Source organism: Bombus pyrosoma, linkage group LG8, assembly GCF_014825855.1.
Source record: "Bombus pyrosoma isolate SC7728 linkage group LG8, ASM1482585v1, whole genome shotgun sequence".
NCBI classification, from domain to species: Eukaryota; Metazoa; Arthropoda; class Insecta; order Hymenoptera; family Apidae; genus Bombus; species Bombus pyrosoma.
Window position 1 is genome coordinate 4,818,082 of NC_057777.1, and position 18,644 is coordinate 4,836,725.

The 18,644-nt window shown below is 35.7% G+C and overlaps 1 protein-coding gene and 1 long non-coding RNA gene across 2 annotated transcripts in view; one reads left to right on the top strand and one right to left on the bottom strand.

The window, feature by feature from the left end:
- Nucleotides 1-18,644, bottom strand: part of LOC122570196 — an 85,809-nt gene that overhangs the window by 28,978 nt on the left and 38,187 nt on the right. The window lies entirely within an intron of this gene.
- LOC122570189 (homeobox protein Nkx-6.2-like) overlaps nucleotides 1-18,644 on the top strand; it is a 47,727-nt gene that overhangs the window by 2,635 nt on the left and 26,448 nt on the right. The window contains exon 2 of the mRNA XM_043732200.1: nucleotides 11,642-11,752. Coding sequence (XP_043588135.1) covers nucleotides 11,642-11,752 — 111 coding nt within the window. The remainder of the gene's footprint in view (nucleotides 1-11,641; nucleotides 11,753-18,644) is intronic.

Sequence of the window (18,644 nt, forward strand, 5' to 3'; positions counted from 1 at the left end):
GCCAGCGGCACCAGATTTATAATTTGACCGGCGGTATGATCGATCGTGTCGACAATCGAAGAATAAAAATGATTCTGTTCCCGTGTAATATTAAAGATTTATACGATATTTCATTCGGCTCAAATGTCAATCGATGTTTGCAATTACTAATATTATCAATAATCTATCATTTTATCCCATTTTCAATTCTTATTTAAAAAATAAAGGAACAAGAAGTATTAAAAGATCGTGTTATAACAAGTGAAGGTTTAATGTTCTTTGCAAACAAGATTTAACATTTTCGATATTTCTAATGAAATGTTTTTTGCGTTACGAGTAGAAACACTATTTCCTTCGCGTTCTGACAACAAAGATATAACACACTCCAATTAGGACCAGTTATACCAAAAATACAAATACATTTATCCTGTATTCAATAAAGAATTCGTAAAAACATAATATTGTGCATACGCAACAGCAAGTATTGAAAGAAGTAACATCACTTTATAACGAAGAAAATGTACAGTGATTTCTCCACGATAACACTGTCTTTACATATAAACGTATCAGCATAACATAATTTTGGAATTACCCAAGTAATTCATTCTGTATGTTCTCATAAATCTTTGTACTATTCGTGAAAAGTATTTTTTATATATTTTCCAATGTAATGCGGAAGATTGCGACATTTTCGAAATTTCTCGAATACTTCGATACTTTTCGAATTTTCTCAATTTTCAAACGAACGTGTTACAATTTTCATATTATTCAATTAACTCATTTTCCTGTTCCTATAAACTTTTCTTCATCGTTTAATCATACAATGTAATTTAATACGAATGGTTCGAATCTTCTCGATACATTTCTCTCCACTTTTCTATAAAAATAATTTTTTTATTTTTATAGTCCTCCCGATTTATCAAACAACGTGCCATAATTTTCTAATTACTCGAATAATTCATCCTGTACATTCTCATAAATTTACATCATTCACGAGGATTTTGTTCTACATTCTATGATTTAAAGTGAAAGATTCGTATTAAGGATGTTGTTCGTTAAATTGTTTCAGTTGAAATTAAACGTGTCTTGCGCAAATACCGCTCTGTCCTGTGCACGAGCAATAATCTGTATCTGTCCTGGAGCTCTATCTTGAACTTGATCCCGGATTATCCGTGCATTTAAAATGATTAAAGCGCCAATTATTTACGAGACCCGTTCGTGTCGCTTCGCCGACGAAACGAAAGTGAATTTCGAATAATTTCCCAGGCGATTGCGAATCGTTACACCTGACGGCCGACGAACGCCATCGTAAATTCAACGAAATTTCTACTGCTTATTGAAACTAGAAGAATATAATTTTAATAAAAAGTAATTCATTTGAAAGTTATAAATGAAAATCGATATATACGTCCGTTTACGTTCGTGTAATTTTGGAAAATCGATCGATATCCTGACCGATCTTTGCTTTTATTCATCTCTTCTTGTTTTTATTTACATAAATAATTATCAATTTGAATCTCCACGAATAGATAATTATCGTTGTAAAATAAAGCACGAATAATTGATATATTATTTTTTGAAATTGCTCGATTATATTTTATTCATATTATGAAATTGTTATTTAGAATCTCTTCATTTTCCTTTTTTATTCTTCTAATACGAAGATATTGTAAAATAATTAAGGAACGTTAACAACGAATTTTGACGGATTTACGATATTTTATACGCGATTTATTCTATGTAGATATTGTTTCGTTAAATACATCGTAATTTATTTATATAAATAATTTTTATATTGCAGAATACACGTAACAACAAAAGATATATAAACAATTCAAAGTAAAGTGCTACTTAATGATGCAACAGTGTTGAAGAAATTACAGCCACGGCGTACTTATCCGTCGCTATATTTATCAATAGTAATTAACGGTACTTATCAAAAAATTGAGTATCTAAACGAAGTCGTTGAATAAATTTCACAAGCTTCGTCGAACTAAATCTCCGGCAATACAGATAATTAATACTACTATCCCAAAGTATGATCAAACTAGCTTACCAATCTGAAGGATACTAATTTCTGATCGCTAATCTTCTCCGGCATTCCCAACTCACACTATCATCTATAAAATTTTCACATTATTCCAAAGTCCGATGAATTGGACTGTTCCATAAAATTTCTTATTAAATTCTTACTGATAAATGAAACAGTTACGATTCAAATTACATAAATTAACGAGTCCAACGCATTGAAATTATTAGCTCACGAATGATAGCCGTATAATTTAGATTAAATTTCAATTACTTTATTTGATCTTGTCTTTATCGTGTGAAATATAGGCTACGAATTTAAACGAAGTGTTTTGAAAGTAAAGAATCACGTAATTTAGCTGAAAATTCGGTTAACTCGCTTAATTTCCACCTAAATCTTAAATTTCGATTTATGCTCCATATTTTACGCGATAAATGCCACTGATGATCTTTATCATGTAAAATGTAGAATGTAAATGAAAACGAAGAGTCGTGAAATTGAGAAACTTAATCCAAACTTTTATGGGTCGCCTACAATCTAAAGATGACTGACGAACACTGAACTAGTTCAAAGTAAAATAGATTAAAATGAAATCGATTCAAATGGAGATTTTGTAAGGTGAATTCGATGTACGAGATACGAAAGTGCTTGAGTCACGTAACACGGTACTCTAAGAGCACGTAAAAGCGTAAATTTAGCCATATTGTTCGATGTAAGTGGTACAAGAGCTTGGCTAGAATCCGAAGTACCCGATTTCATGTCATTAGGTACACGTTTCTGGGCCAGGTCCCCTTCAAACCTTTCCTAAGGCGTAAACACTTCATAAAGATTCCTCCAATAGCTCTCACTTCGTGGCCGGCATCGATATCGATTCAATCCTGGCGAATATATCGTCCGCAATAACGTCAAATTTATCTTTGAACATAATTAAATTATAATGTCCTTGAATTCTATTTTTTCTTTTTTTTTTCTCAAGATTCTAACATTTCAAAGGATTCGACGATTGAAAAATGTCGTAAGAAATACAAAGTTCAAATGACGCAATAATTAATTGTAAATTTAAATAGAGAAACTGATGTTTGCAAGGAGAGGATATTTAGGTTTATCGTTATTTTATCTAATTGTTGCCTTACAGCCTGGAAATGGACTTGGCTTTGCTATATTTTTTGAAACTCACACGTACTTATATCTATCTCGTATTCACACGCTCAAAGTTCGTAAAATTAAATATGTTCTTACGCATTAGGTCGACTCAAAAGCTTCTCGCGTTTTCTAAGGAAATAATGTTCTATGCGAAGCATTCTATGTTTTGTTCTATTGATCGTACGTAATTCAAAAAAATGTTGTGCATTCTATTATTTCCTTATAAAACGAAAATTAACATATGTATATATACATACATACCTCTGTAAAAACTCTGTGAAGGAGATGCCTGCTAGATACTAAGAATACTGGATGCTATATCGGCAGAAGTTATGTATTTGCTGATTTATTCATTGCTCTTATTAAATATAAATCCATTTTGCAAAGCGATGGTACGTTTCTTTTATATCTTTCATTTTACATCTAAACTTGCTTTTGTCCGTCTCTGTAAGTATATCGTAGAATTAAGATAGAGCTCTCTGTAAGAACGATCCCGGGGCACGTAACGCGGTTGAGCAACACTGTAGACACTATAAAATTGTTTTCCTTCCAATAAAAGGAGAAATCCACGGCGTGGCACCCGTAAAAGCTACCGTGGGGTCCCGAAAGAATCTTTCGCGATTTATATCCGGCTGCTGTGCTACTTTTGCCCGTGGCGGACGTTCAAATATCTCCAGCAATCGTTCTCATAATTCACCATAATGGGACCGGCTATAGTTTAAAAAGACCGCGTGAACATTGTTTAAGATCTGCCCTACCTTCTCTCTTATTTTCCTTTATTTTCGTTCCTTTTATAGATAACATAATAGCAGCCAATAAGATAAAATGACGCAGCTATAAGAAGGTAAAATTGCATTATAGAATTTTGGAGAAAAATTTTCTTGGCTTCTATCCAGTTTATATACAATATAACAGCGTTTCCTATTGTAAAGTACAATTGACCTGTTCGTGAGTTAACACAGGATCAAAATCCCTAGCCAAGTTGGCCACCGTCGTCAGGTGGTTAACCGGAAATACGCTAACTTCGGTTCACGCGAGTATACGCGTTTATCCGATTCGGTTAGGCGAGTTTGCGATCTGAAGTCGATCTCTCGATCCTTCGCCAAGTTGGAAAGCCACGTTTCAATCACGCGGAGAAAGATTTCCAACTATCAATTAATAAATGTCAGATTAGAATATTTGAATGTACATATGTATTTAGTGTTCTGCATTCGTAATATAATAATAATGATGATGATAATAATGATCATAATTTATTTGTACTTTAGGCTCATGGCTATCGCATTCTTATTCCTAGTTTCTTATGCTACGTTATATTTTTACATCTAGCTTTTAGTTACTACGCTATATTGCTATCTTATTATGTCATATTGTATTATTAAACCCCTTCTTAATAATTAATATGTATCTATTCTAGTGGATAATCTAGAATTTTTGTTTGTTAACAATTTCACACAGTTAGGATTTAACTGCAAAATTTTCAAATCAAATTCTCTCGAAAGCAAAACCCCGTGTTGAAAAATATCAAAATTGAATCTTCTCTGAAGCAGAACGTCGTATTTAAAAGTTTTTATTTCCTTCGATAGGTCTATTATAGATTTTCGAGAAATGCGTCAAGCTATTTTTTCACCCCACTACTCCATCATGCATAAATTATAATTTACAAGATAATAACTATTTTCCCATTAAAAGTCTTCTATTTTTTTTTATTTGCAATGACAAATTAAATTATATAAAATCCAGATACGTAATTCTATAGCAGTCAATTTTACATGATTTCCATTATGAAAACAGATGGAAGATAAAACTCTAAGCGGAATCTGGGCAAGCTTCGCCCTGTTGCTCTTATTTCGCCATTTTAACGATGTTGTATCGGGGAACGTGAGAATCGAGGGTGTTTCACAACACTGAAGGGTTCATCGAGCTCGGTACGTCCATTATTAATGATATCGCGACACGTATACATATATACACACATACACATACACATATACACACACACTCACCTATACGCCAAGTATAATACCATAAATTTAAAAGCATGGCCATCAAGAGCGGCATAGAAATACTAAACACATTTTACGAACGAGAGGGGCACGTGACCAGGGTTCATGAGTTCGTGAATTAGGCTGACGATGTCACGAACAAGGTCGGGTTTTAAGGGCCATCGAGTTCGTCCGTTTACGCTATTCAAAGCTATCGGAGAATCTCATCTCTTGGTAATTCATGAGACTAAAGATAGATATTAGGGATGAAAACAAAAATTTCTTCTCATTTCCCATCTATGCTTTGCTGCCCTTTGCTCGTGAGAAAGAAAAAATTTGTTGCAATTTTTTGATTCGACAAAAAGAAGAAGGATTTGTTGGAAAAATAGATTGTTTAATCGACAGAATGAAAAAATCGCGATGCGTTAATTTTCAAAACTTAACAGCGATAAGATTGCATAAAAAAATTTAGGACTTTCCGTGCGTGCGAAATTTTTGCTATACGCAGATGATCGAAAAATTTACCATTGCCTTTATAGTCGTCAATGAGTTTAATTAACAGAAAATTACGTTGATCGGTTTCCTGAACGCTGCTGCAACGACAAATTGTCTCTTTTATATGAAATTTAGCCAAATGCCACATAGTCAGATTTAGCCACGGAAAGAGTAGTTCAATTTTTTAACTATGCTATAAACGGTGTACCACTATGTTCGTTGAGTCGTGTTAAGAACGTGGGTATTATTTTTTCCTCAAATTTGCCATTCGCGTCTCGCTACAATTACATCTCGTGGTTTTAAATCTCTAGGGCTTACTCACGGAGTATCAAAATTCTCTTGTAACGCTAACACGCTCAGAATTATTCTGTACCATCTACTGTCTAGACACATTTCGGAATATGCTTGTATTATCTGATCGTCTTACTGCAAATCGCATAGTTACAAAATTGAGAATACTCGATGTAAATTCCTTAAACTTGCTGCCAAACGTTGCGGCTTCCTTTCCTCGCATTTATCACCTGATTCTTAGCGATTTGACTCTTCGATCATTGAGCAGTATAGGCATAACGTTTGATATTATCTTTGATTGTAAGATATCGAAGGATGTTACGCTACTCGCATTATGCAACTATTCTCTCCAAACGCTACACCTAGAAGTTTAAAGAATCTCACTTTGCTCCATTCTGAACAACACCATGTGGCGTGTGGCTATTTTAATTGTATAGCAATCCATACTAACGCTATCATTTATTAACTCTCATTTATTACAACGCTTCCTAACACGCTTCTGTTATAGACACACGCGTCTAAAGCTTACGTTTATTTTTCCTCGTAATTTACGCTTCTAATGTTTCGTCTATTTTTTACATCGTATATACCAAAGAGTTTTTCGGATAAATCGACGAAATAAATAAAACAAGAACAAAGTAGAGAAAATAACGTAAGAGTAAACGAATGACAAGCATAATCACGAACTCCATGATAAACGCTTCGTCAATTTTCACCTACGACAATTTCGTACGATGGTGTCAACTGTACCTCTCTTTAAACATGTCTGAAAACGTGAATACGTCTCCGGTGAAGGAAATTCGGGTATCACGAGACGCATCGATGTCTTCTGCGGCCAACGGTGCGTATCAATTTCTCCTAATCAAAGGAAATTATACCAACAAACGGCCGTTCATTAACCCTCTACATAGGGCCACAATTTTCCCTACTAGGAGGATGGAAAATGTCGCAAGTACGCTTTTCATCGAGCACGCTGTATAAACATGTATCCCGCCCCCGAGTAAAATGGGCGAGCAATGCATGTCGCGCAATACGAAATGCGCAGGTTCGATACGCGTCGGTGTGTTCATTCAGCCACCTCTTGGCTTCCGGCGTGGCTGCATCTGCTTTCGCGATAATTCACCCCCGTTCCGTCTCGCTCGAAACAGAAGCAACGCTTTAATTTTACGTAGCCGAATATTATTTCCCTTTTCTATTTCCTATTTTCCATCGTAATAGGTTCAACCACGAATTCTTCTAAAAAATGTTATTACTGCTTGTTTGAGTATTGTCTAATATCGTATCGTTGATTTTTCTATGTTACTGAGCAAATGTTTGGTCGTGAATTTGACTACTTTGTACTAGAGAAAATTGTATACTTTTTATATGATATAGGATAATCAGATGATGAGAATTATCGGATCTCAGCTATTAGAGCAAAGCAGATATTCGCATGGGCTAAAGTTCTACAGTTTAAGTTCAATTTTACTTTTACTATGAAAAATGAATATTTATTTAAATAAAGAAGACAGATGGACAAATATCTTCCATTCTTTAAGCTTGTATTGTATTACGTTAATTTTCTTTGTCTTCTACACGTTGAACGCGTGAATGACGCACTTTAGAGGCACGTTCTTCGTGTTTCTAATGAATATAGCGAACTGAATCTATTCTTCGCTATTATCTTTTGCAATTGCTGCAACGAGATAAATATAATTTTGTATCGTCATTATTAGCATCGCAGCATCCTTGACACGTTACATATTACGTACACTTGATGTGTTCCATATTAAGTATATACGTATTTCGACAAAAGAATAATTACTATACCAAGAAGAAAATAAATTTAACGTCCATATAAATTTAATTACACTTTTCCAACACTCAGAGACAAACACGTTTAATAATAAATCGTGCAAAGGTAATATTCTTTAACTCGTCTTCGCTAAAATCTTTCACTATTTTAATTCGCCTCTATAGAACTTTTATAGGCTTTCAAACACAACGATCGACTGCATTCACCGACAGATTTCCAAGTGAAGCTCAAACGTGAATGTGCTCGTCCTTTGCTTTTAACGAAGCATCTTACACTGTTGGCGATTGATTTTGTTAATTACTTGCCGAGATACTGCAGCGTTCCATACAGATATTACATCCATATTGGATACTGTTCCAAATTAGCTACAGTTACTACTTTACGTTATAAGATACGTATAATGCGAACGAAGCATTTACGAAGGATTTACGATAAAATAATTAAAAAGTGAAAACAGCGACGAGCGTTCAATTTCTACTGAATATCGCGGGATGTGCTAACACGAGCTTATGGCCACCAATGTACGTGGATCCAATTTAATGAGTATCTATATAAATGCTACAATAAATACAATGTTGCGTCACGAGTTTGATAGCCAACACAATCTTATTCTCTAAAATTAATTATTAATGAAACATTCTTTTCTAAGCTACGATAGCTAGTCCGCTCACTCGGTCACCTTATTCCAAAATCATTTCGACATTCCCCAAACCGATTTTCCCTGAAAAACTCCAAGACCACGCACGCCCCGTAAAAATCTCCGTTGGAGGTTCAATTAAAATCAGTGAGTCCAGCGATTCGACGAGCAGTTACGACACCGATGCCGAATATTTTTGTTGATGAGCATGCAGCATCGCCCTGGTTTTTACGATTCAATAAATTTTATTTGATCGGAACGTAACGGACAAAAGGGGTAACGATCGTATCTCGAACGCGTTGCGTTTCCAGCACCGGTTTCTTGAACCGAGAACCGCTAGAACACTAAAAACGGAAATAACGTTTTATTGGTAGACGGCTAAAGAGATTTCGTGAAGGAAAGGAAAAAAAAAGAAGAAAGAGAAAGAAAGAACCGTACGATTTTTCTTCGAATTGTACCAGCCACGATTAACGACTGACCAATGCAACAATATTACCAACTGGGATTTTATAAACCTGATATAAAGCGAGCGTTAGGTGGTTAGGTTAAGAGCGAAGGAAAAGGGTTCAGAGTAATTTGTGAAAGCGTGATTACGGTCGTTGGTCTTCCGGTTGTAATTGCTTTGGTTAACACGTTTCGTGTCAGGTTACCGTGCAGGAAAATTAAGGAGTTTTCGAGAAGTTTTAGAACTTAAGATGGGTTTTTTGGTAATATATTTTCTATTCGAAGGATCGATGATTCAGAAGGTTGTAGAGATTTAAAGATTTAAACGATCGGAAACCAAAGTATTTAGAATTTTATACGAATTATGAATTGACAAAAATTTGAAAATTCGAGTGTTCGAAGATCTGGTTGAAGATATGAAAGTATAAAATGAAAAGATGATTGTAATAAAATTTGTTAATATTTATAATCCAATTGTTTTAGAATTCTATTAAATTGAAATTAAATTTTACAATTGAATTTTTAAATATAAGATAATTCCAAATTACGATTTTTATAGTAATTACGATTGCTATCTTGAGGAGATCGTGCGAGACTACTGTGATTCCTTGCGTAATAAAAAAGTAGCGTAAAAGAGTGGAATTTTTATTGATTTTCCCTTATCAGTTAATAATGTCTAGAAAAATTGAAGAACTTCCATTCGTGTCGTTTGATTTTCCCATCATCTACTTGGGGAATAGCAAAACCAAAATCAGTATGTATTTTATTAAAATATCTTTTTAGAATGAAGTCTGATAAAAGAATGTTCCATGTGCATAGAAGTTTCTTCTTTCTCCACATAGAATAAAAATCTGCGAAAGAAAAGTATGATTCCCACTTGAAAGACGAAAGTTGACTTTCAAATATCTTTAGAGACGCCTCCCCCCCCCCAAAAAAGGAGAAAAATAAATAGGATAGTAGACTCATTTTCTCCTCGAAACGGCAAAACTTTTGTATTCAACATTTCTGCCTAAAACGTATTGTTTTCGAGATATTTAGATTTCAATTTCACAATGCGAACTTAAAAATTGGTATAAACGTGAATTTTTATAGACGATCCTCCGTCTAAAACGATGCAAAGTAACTGTAATTTCGACGATAGGTTTGAAGGGGTTAAACAGTTTTTGCAAGAGTGGAAACCTCTCTTGTGATTGGATTGTTCGTGGCCACACGCGTCGCGTTGCGGTTCTCCGACGTTGGCGCGATCTCTTTGAAAGATATAGGGAACTGCGAAGGGGATACAAATAACATCACTTTCCTGTTGGAATTTCTTGCTGTCATATTGTCACGCCATTCGGCTACATAAATCACCACGGTATCCTAAACGACATCTTGTTACATTTTCCATAAAATAATCGTTATTAGAATTCTGTTACAAGATTACACGCTATCGCGCAAAGATATTTGCCAGCTTATTAAATTTTAAGAAAACGTTAAAGACGTTACAAGCAGAAAGGTATGAGGCTGTTGCTATTAAACGTGTTGGTTGGTTTATTAAAATTACTTATTTTATTTATTGCACTTGAAATTGACCAACAAAAATGATTTCAGAAAATTGAATTTATTTCGTAAAAGAGAATTGATTGAGCTTCTATAAAGCTGTATAATTACGAAATTATTACATTCGTGTATGTTACTTGTATCTTTTCAATTTTGTTTATCTGTTTATAATTGTTGTTCAGATTTCGTTTCATATTTCATTCCATTTTTTTTTTAAATATCATTTAAACCTTTGAGGTGGTTTATTATACGTGTTGGTTGGCTTATTAAAAAGACGAGTGATAAAATTGTAATAGTCGATTATATTAAAATCACTACAAGTACAGAAATAGTGTATACCGGTCGTAATCGTCGCTCTCTCAATGTTACTATCCAACTCTATGCTCGCTAGTCGACTGTATGACTCGCTATAATGATTCGTTATAAGGACTCGTTGTAATGACTGTCCTAGAGAGCACGTTCGTCTATTTATATCGACCGGTGTTATTGTGAAAAGTTGAAATGTAACTCCGGTTGACGATTACAAATAACGACGATAATGTTTCGTTCCGAGTTTGTTTACCTTTGAACCTGGCAAACCAAAACAACGTTGGTATTTCAAGGCATAATAATATTAGTCTCTCCGGACTCAAATCTTCCGTTGACTCATAAGCCGCTACAGGTATTATTTTTTATTATTTCTCATATGACTATGTATGACAGGAGAATTATGACAAGATTTTGATCGTATTCAAATAATTGGTTTAAAGATATTCTTTGATGTTTCGCTTTTCGATTTTATTCGATATTTCTTTGTGTTTTGGAAAATATTAAATCGGAAAAGAGCGTCTCCCCGGAAATGCAATTTTTCCATTCAATTCTTTTGTATCTCGGTGTATTATTGCGGTGCAACGTAATTTATGTTTGATAATTTAAAGGCATATATAGTATGACTCGTTAATTGTAAAATTGCGATAATCTGTAAAAGGGAATATTTCGAGAAAAGTCTACAATCCAGAAGATCTTCTCGATTTATTCATTAACACTTGATATTATCGTTCTATTGTATTATCCTTTCTTCATATACATATATACTCTGTATATTTATACATCAGATATTAAATGAAGCTATACATTCAACACAGAAGAATTCACAATTTTACATTTTTCTAAGTACTAAGAATTTTACAAATATTTGAGAATCTCAAGATAGACGACAAAGATAAAGAAGAATGAAACGTGGCAAATGCAGCGGGCAAACTAAGGAAGAGAGGATGCTATCTATGCATACGCGTATGTTCACGGCGTGTTTGCTTTGAATGCAGGTATCGGGCAATTCCAACAAAGAACGGAGCCACGGCATCCTGCTGTCTATTGGCCAGGTCTTCAGGGATTAGTCAGTGATCCCCTGGGATGGCGAGCAAGACTACACACACGTGAGTTTCCTTTCCGAGATATATATTTCGCCTACTACCAAATATACTCTTCGTTTCAATGTATTAGAACAGAGATTGTTCGCGATGTTTCGCAAATAGGGTAACAAACAGAATGTTGTAACGTGGAAGAGTTTTATGTTTGCATTATGTTGTAAAACATGCGCAGAAAAAACGTAATTCCATGAAAACAGACTTCTTTCTTGAATTTGCTGGGATATTCTCTTTCGCCTATCGTTGAACACTGAGACACTTCTTTTAAGTATTTCGAAACTGTAAATACAAAGAAACATAGGTACTCCTTTTCTGAAACTTTTTTAACAGATATCTAAGAAGATACGAAATTACAAGATTTTAATTGTTAGTATTTTTTCCTTTCGATTAAAATATGCGATGTTATTTTTGAAATGAGTTAACAGAAAAGATGTATCTTTCTGAAATTTTGTAATATTTTTAATTTCAGTCATTAATATAATGATTATTTAACGAATGAGACGCATTGTCTTTTAATTTCACTAAAAAAACATTTATTATAATTTTAAAATTAAATTATATAATAATGGCATTTCTGGGATTTTCGGATATTCGAAAATTTTAATTACTCTTTCTTACTCTTCGTTCTTTTATCCTTATTGTGGCGTGTAACGAGCAAAGCACTATACATAACACTAAATATATATAGAAACTGATCTAACGTAAAATATAGCCTAATAAAGTAAATGTGTGATCATCTTAATTCTACTTAAGTTTCAATATTTGCTTCGGGGGGAAAAAACTGTTGGAGTTAAATTCCAAGCCTTCGTCAATTCGTTCGTCTTCAATTTTTTTTCCTGTCTACGAATAAAAAACTTGTTTTCTTAGATCTGTGAAGCGGTATGTAGCGTGGCCCGGCGACACGTGTTTCTTCACTTTGGTCAACCGATTTCCTCGCCGCAAAAGCAAACACGAGCAGCTGTCAAATCTGTACTAATATCGGCCGAAACGAAATATCCCGTGGGCAGAGAAATATCTCCAGCACCCTCACCGATCAATGTTTTGAATCCAATCTTTTTCACTTCAACCACATCGTCTTCACTTTTTTCCATTCCCTTGTTTCCTTCATTTTTGTTAAGTCTTTAATTCGATACATATGTACGATACAGTAGATTTTCGTATGATGTTTGTAATTACGATAAGAATGTCGTAATTATAATACATAACTCTTTTGGAAAATATCGATGATAGAAATTAATATCGACCGCCAGTGACCATGAACGTTACGACCTTGAGACATAAGAGGATTGCCATTGACACTGTTATACCGTTCGAAGATTCTTGAGAAAATTAATCAATGTGCCTAGTAGAAGAGTCAGGCATCCTCATACGTTCACACCTCTACTGTACGCTATAGCAATTCACTAGCACGTAAACTTCTTTGGCGACTGTACATTTTCTTTTAAACTAAACGCACAGAACGTTCTCCGAAGCTAGAATAATCTAGATAATTATCATATTAGCATTAATTTTGTACCGTGCGACGTTTCGTTTGCGTATAAAAAAGAGTTTGTAATAAACTGTGATCATTTGTGCAGACTCGACAGTACCAATCGACTCTTAACGTTCCTCTCATCGCTAAAAAGAGAAAAGATGCCAAATTCTTCGAACTTTCCCTGAACATCCTGATTTAAGAACAGATGTATCTCCATCCTAACTTAAACTATCATATTATGATAGTTTACAGTAGATTGAAATTATACTACGTCTGCCGCGTGGCTAAAAACGAAAAGGATAGGAAAATCTCGGGATTTCCTCTAAATGTCCATCATCGTTTGCTCGCATCTTCACCTTCACCCTCCAAAAATCGCTTCACTCGCGAAAAGTCCAACTGGAGGGCAGATTCTCAGGCAGCCGGAGGCCGCAGGCGATTTGTGAAAGCGATTAAGGGCAGCCACAGAGAAAAAAAAGAGCGGAAAAATCAGAAACACAAAGTGAAAGAACACGTGACGTCGGTGGAAAGAGCATCCCCTTTCGAGAGCATACATCAAGCCCCGCCGGTGGCACATGTGCCAGCCACGCACACCACCCAAACCAAAAACCCGCCTCTGTTTCGAGGGGATGAAACCGTTCTACGAGCAGAAGAAGACCGAGCGAAAGTTAAAGCACCCTACACACCATCTCAGAGTTAGCACATAGCTGTCATGAACTGTTACATAGGTACAGACAAATAAACCATATGGAAACGAGAAATATACATATTTGCAAGGTTTAAATTGTATATTTATATCAAATAGATAGCTAACAGGAAATCTACGTAATGAACTTTTGGAATGTGGATAGGGACATATATATCGTTCCAACATTCCGAAAATGAACGAGGCTTAATGTCACTTAGCCAAAGGTGTCTTTAGAACCAATTTGTATTCATCTTGAATTACTGCCTTTTTTATTTACGTTAACCATTATTAGTTTTTAATCGGTATCATTGGGTTATTAGAGATCGTAAGAATTTAAGGTCAGATCGCTTAATTTTGGAATTTTTAATTTAATTGTTGCTAATCTCTATCAGGAGAAATGGATAATATAAAATGAGATTGAATACTGTCGAAGAGTTAACTATTGTTTTTATCAATATACACAACCCTCGTTTATAAAAATCTGTTCAAGATATTCGCAATAGTTTGTTCAAATATTATCTTTACCTACGTAACGGCGTGCAAAAATTTCTGGCGAGATATACAGAGCGTAACAGAATATGTGGGATCTGATTGTATACCTAAAAACAATTAAAAATGTTCGTATAAACATATGCTCTATTTGTCTTCGTCTATGAGATGCAACGAATTTATAATATTACGTATAGGAGACGTTACAGGAGAAGAAGGTTTCTAACAAGTTCGGGAAACACCAGGAACTCTATTCAGACTGACTCCACGACAAAATGTCTACAGACTTGTCTTGAAATGCAAGGTGATCGATTTGAACATCTTTCATAAAGTTAATTAGATAAGATCAAAACAGGAAATTCGTTATATCTCATAAACGAAGACAGATAGAACACAAGTTTATACGAACCTTCCTCGTTGTTTTGAGGTGTACGATCAGCTCCCAAAGTGAGTCCTGCGCGTTCTATTACACCTCGTGCGTCGAATCGGTATTTTAGAGAACGTTAACACTACAATGTTCATGTGTTATACTATTTTCTTTTGATCGTTATACTCTTTTACCCAATATTATTTAATTCTTAACCACTGCGGAACTTCCGCGAAACCGCTCCTTTTTTTATCCTTTTTCATTCTTCATATTCTCCATGACAGTAAATAATTACAGAGAAAAGACGTTCAATACGTTTGCTATCGCGTACTCAGGTTCGAATCTCTTTGTTATTAATGTACAAAGCAAAAACACCCGAACTTGATTTGTATTCCACACTATAATAATGAATAGATAATGCAATAAACCTTATCAGTCTGTGTGATCTCCTGTGGTAGTTGCGTAAATTTCGACGTCCATAGCAGATAAGGGTAAAAATCCTTTTATCAAATTTCCAATATAAAGCGAAAGAAATATCTAGCCAGAAATTTTTTGCACGCCACTGTACCCAAGAACCTAATCGTCCCTCCATAAGCAATACGAAACAAGTCTCGCCGTGTGTATGGTACTTAATCCAGCGAAACTAGATGCTAAAGGGGGTGTGTGTAGCAAGAAGGGCGACGAGACAGAGAGGATACCGGGCATGTAAGTACGCAGGAACGCGTGGATGGGCGTGGACGTGGAAACGGGGCCGCGTGTTGTTCCAGCGTGTCGTGTCGGCCACGGATGTCACTGTGGGACGAATATAAGAGGGTATACCGTGGTCCGCCACGGTATCCGGAATATCATATTCAATATCAACCCTCGTATCCCTGCGAGGCCCAGCCCCTGCTTTCCGCACTCACGTGAATAACTCTGGGCAATATTTTAACTGCATGGACGTATCTGCGGTGTACTCCACGCTCTTTCTTCCCTGTTCTATCGTTTTCTTCCTGCCGTTTCTCCCTTGCTCGCTTATCGCTTTGTTTCTCTTTCGCTGACTTGAGTTACGAGTGGAAATATAAAGGCACCGTGTCGATACCCACGTGCTTTATATTCCGGGCTGTTGGGTCGATCGGTTGCACAGGCCTCGCGTGCTGATCCTTCAACGACCGTCACGGGACACCGTTTATATTACATCCATGGGAATGGTTTTATATTTCTATTAAATACCTGGACCTTCTGAATTGGCTCGACGATGGGATTGCTTAGCGGCAAATGGATGTTAAGGATCTAGCGGTGGTGATGAATGTTTTGGGTGGATGGAGTGATGATAGACGTTGAAAGCATAAAAGCAAAGAACGAGGTAAGTAGAATATGAATGGCGAGTGTTGTAGTAGAAGATGTTGAAAGAAGGAGGCAGATAGCTTCAATGGCCGATGAGGGAATGAGAGGTAAGGGAGAGTGTGATAGTTTCAAATTGAATCGATTAGTGGGAGATGGATGTTAGAAATTTTGTGGTGGAGACGAACGTGTTCGATTGATGGAGTGGTAAATGTTGAAAGAATAGAGAGAAAGGGTAAGATGGTTTTAAATAGAATATGCGTTGGTAAGCGTTAATTTAGAAAATGTTGAGAAAAGGAGGAAGATGGTTTCGATGGACGTTGAAGGAATGAAAAGTAAAGGAGTGTGGGGTAGTTTTAAATTAAATTGCTTAGCGGAAGAATGTTAAAGATTTAATGGCGAAGATAAATATTTTGAGTGAAGTGAAAAATGTTCAGAAAATGAGAAGCACGAGAGAGTAATAGTAGTAGTTCTAAGCAGAATATGAAAGATGAGCGTATGGTAACTAAGTACAATTGTTAGTACATGGTAATTGCGTAAAATTGGTGGTACGATAATTAAGAAATCTGGCATTTAATAAAATATGTAACAAAAATTCTAAAAACTAGACAATATCGTACGAACCCCTCGTATGGATATAATAGAAAATGAGAATGCAAAGGAAAAATATTAAGTCAAATTGTTGGTATGGTAATTAAGAAGGGTTCAAGGATAGAAGGCAGCACGCGGTCAGACGCGTTTACGCGGCACATGGGGGATGATGCAAAGAGGAGATGCAGAGAGGGGGTTGAAAAGGGAAAGAGGAGGCGTAGGGTCGTCACAACAGTATGGGTTGTGGGACTTTAATTTAATAAAGCAATTTGTAACGGAATACGGAACGAGGCAATAATGGCCAGTCGGCGGGGAGGGTTCTAATGAGCTGCTTACCGCACTCTCCACCCTCTACTCACGATCGAGCTACACGTTTCACGCGATATCCCCTATTCATCTACTTAGAAACTGCGTAAACTCACGCCAACCAACTTTCTCTTACTCCGGTAATTCGATAAGTCCGTGCGCTTTTTGCGGAAATTTATGCGTGTCAGTCGTTTGCCATCCTGTCATCTCTACGGAGCAAGATTGATTTTCCACTAAGGGTTGGTTGCACCGAGAGCGTCGTGCTAAATTGCGATTATTACAGTGAGAATGTTTATGCATCTAATAGAAATGGAAATACGTAAAATGCTGCAGGACAAGTATAAATGAAACGATATATGAAATATCAAAAGTATAATTCTGTTCTGTGCTATAATAAATTGTAATGGTCGTTTGTTTGGATTATTTGTTATATTTTGGTGTTATCGATATGAGAATATTATTAATTATTATATTTTTCACGCTGTGCACCGTACTGGTAATTTGCTTTAGACTCGAGCGTAGAAAATTATATTGTTATAAATACTATTGACATAAAAATATCATTATTAATAACTACATATGCGCAAACATTATTTCGAAGCCAGTAAAATCGCCAATTTTTCTTCGTCTCGCTCGATACAATGGATAACAATGAAATTCACAGTCAAAGTCTATTGCCACCGGAAAAACACAGCTTTGTTCCAGCCATTATTTATCCAGAATTGGGGAGAATTACGATCGATTTACCCCATGAGTTACAGTTACAAAATAATTCAATTACATCGTTTGCTATTACATAGTAATTCAATTACGCTAGTGATCACGGTAATTAGCGATAGAATTAATTGGAAAAGTTCGAATTATGTAATTAATTGAGAAGTTTGAATTATGTAATTACTCGCAAATATACGTAATTACTGTGTAATTCAAGTACAGTGTAATTAAAGTCCGTAATTAAATTACAGTTTAATTCAATCAGTTCGACCGTGTATTCATCGAAATTACTGAAAATCAGTTGGACGTATCTTACCGTGCTCTTGTAAACACCAAACTCTCCCAAAATCCCAAAACGAAGAAATTAAAATTTCCAAAAATCACATACAATTAGCCGTCAAAATTACCAAAATCCAACCAACTGACACTTTCCAAAAATGCCATTTTTCTTCTGTATCCCTATCAATTAGATGTTCGCGCGATTTTCCTGCGAATTTTCCAGGCTATTACCTCGCAACATCAACTAGAAGCCCCAAGATACATACTAATCACAATTTTTCGCGGTAGATCGTCTGTGAACGTGTTTCCGTCGCGATAATTCCAGGCCAATCTCACCCTCTGTCACGTGTCGTTCTATTCAACGGCGTTATCTATTCCGTAGGATCTTGTATCCCTACAGGAGTAAGCAGGATCAGCCGTGAAGGCAAGGATAACGATAACAAAGTCTGGTTATTTGCGGAACAGCGAACCCACGTGGCAGTCACGTGCCGACACCCGTCGAGACGCCATCATTGCGGTCTATCGCACAAGTGTTTAACCCTTGAAACGCGTTATTCCGTCAAATTAAACCGTAATCTCCCCTTTTTTCTAGTGGGACGATTTTCTATGGCGTCATGATGATATTTCTTATTTGAAATGTACAAATTGGAAAAAATAGTGTTGATACTGCAAT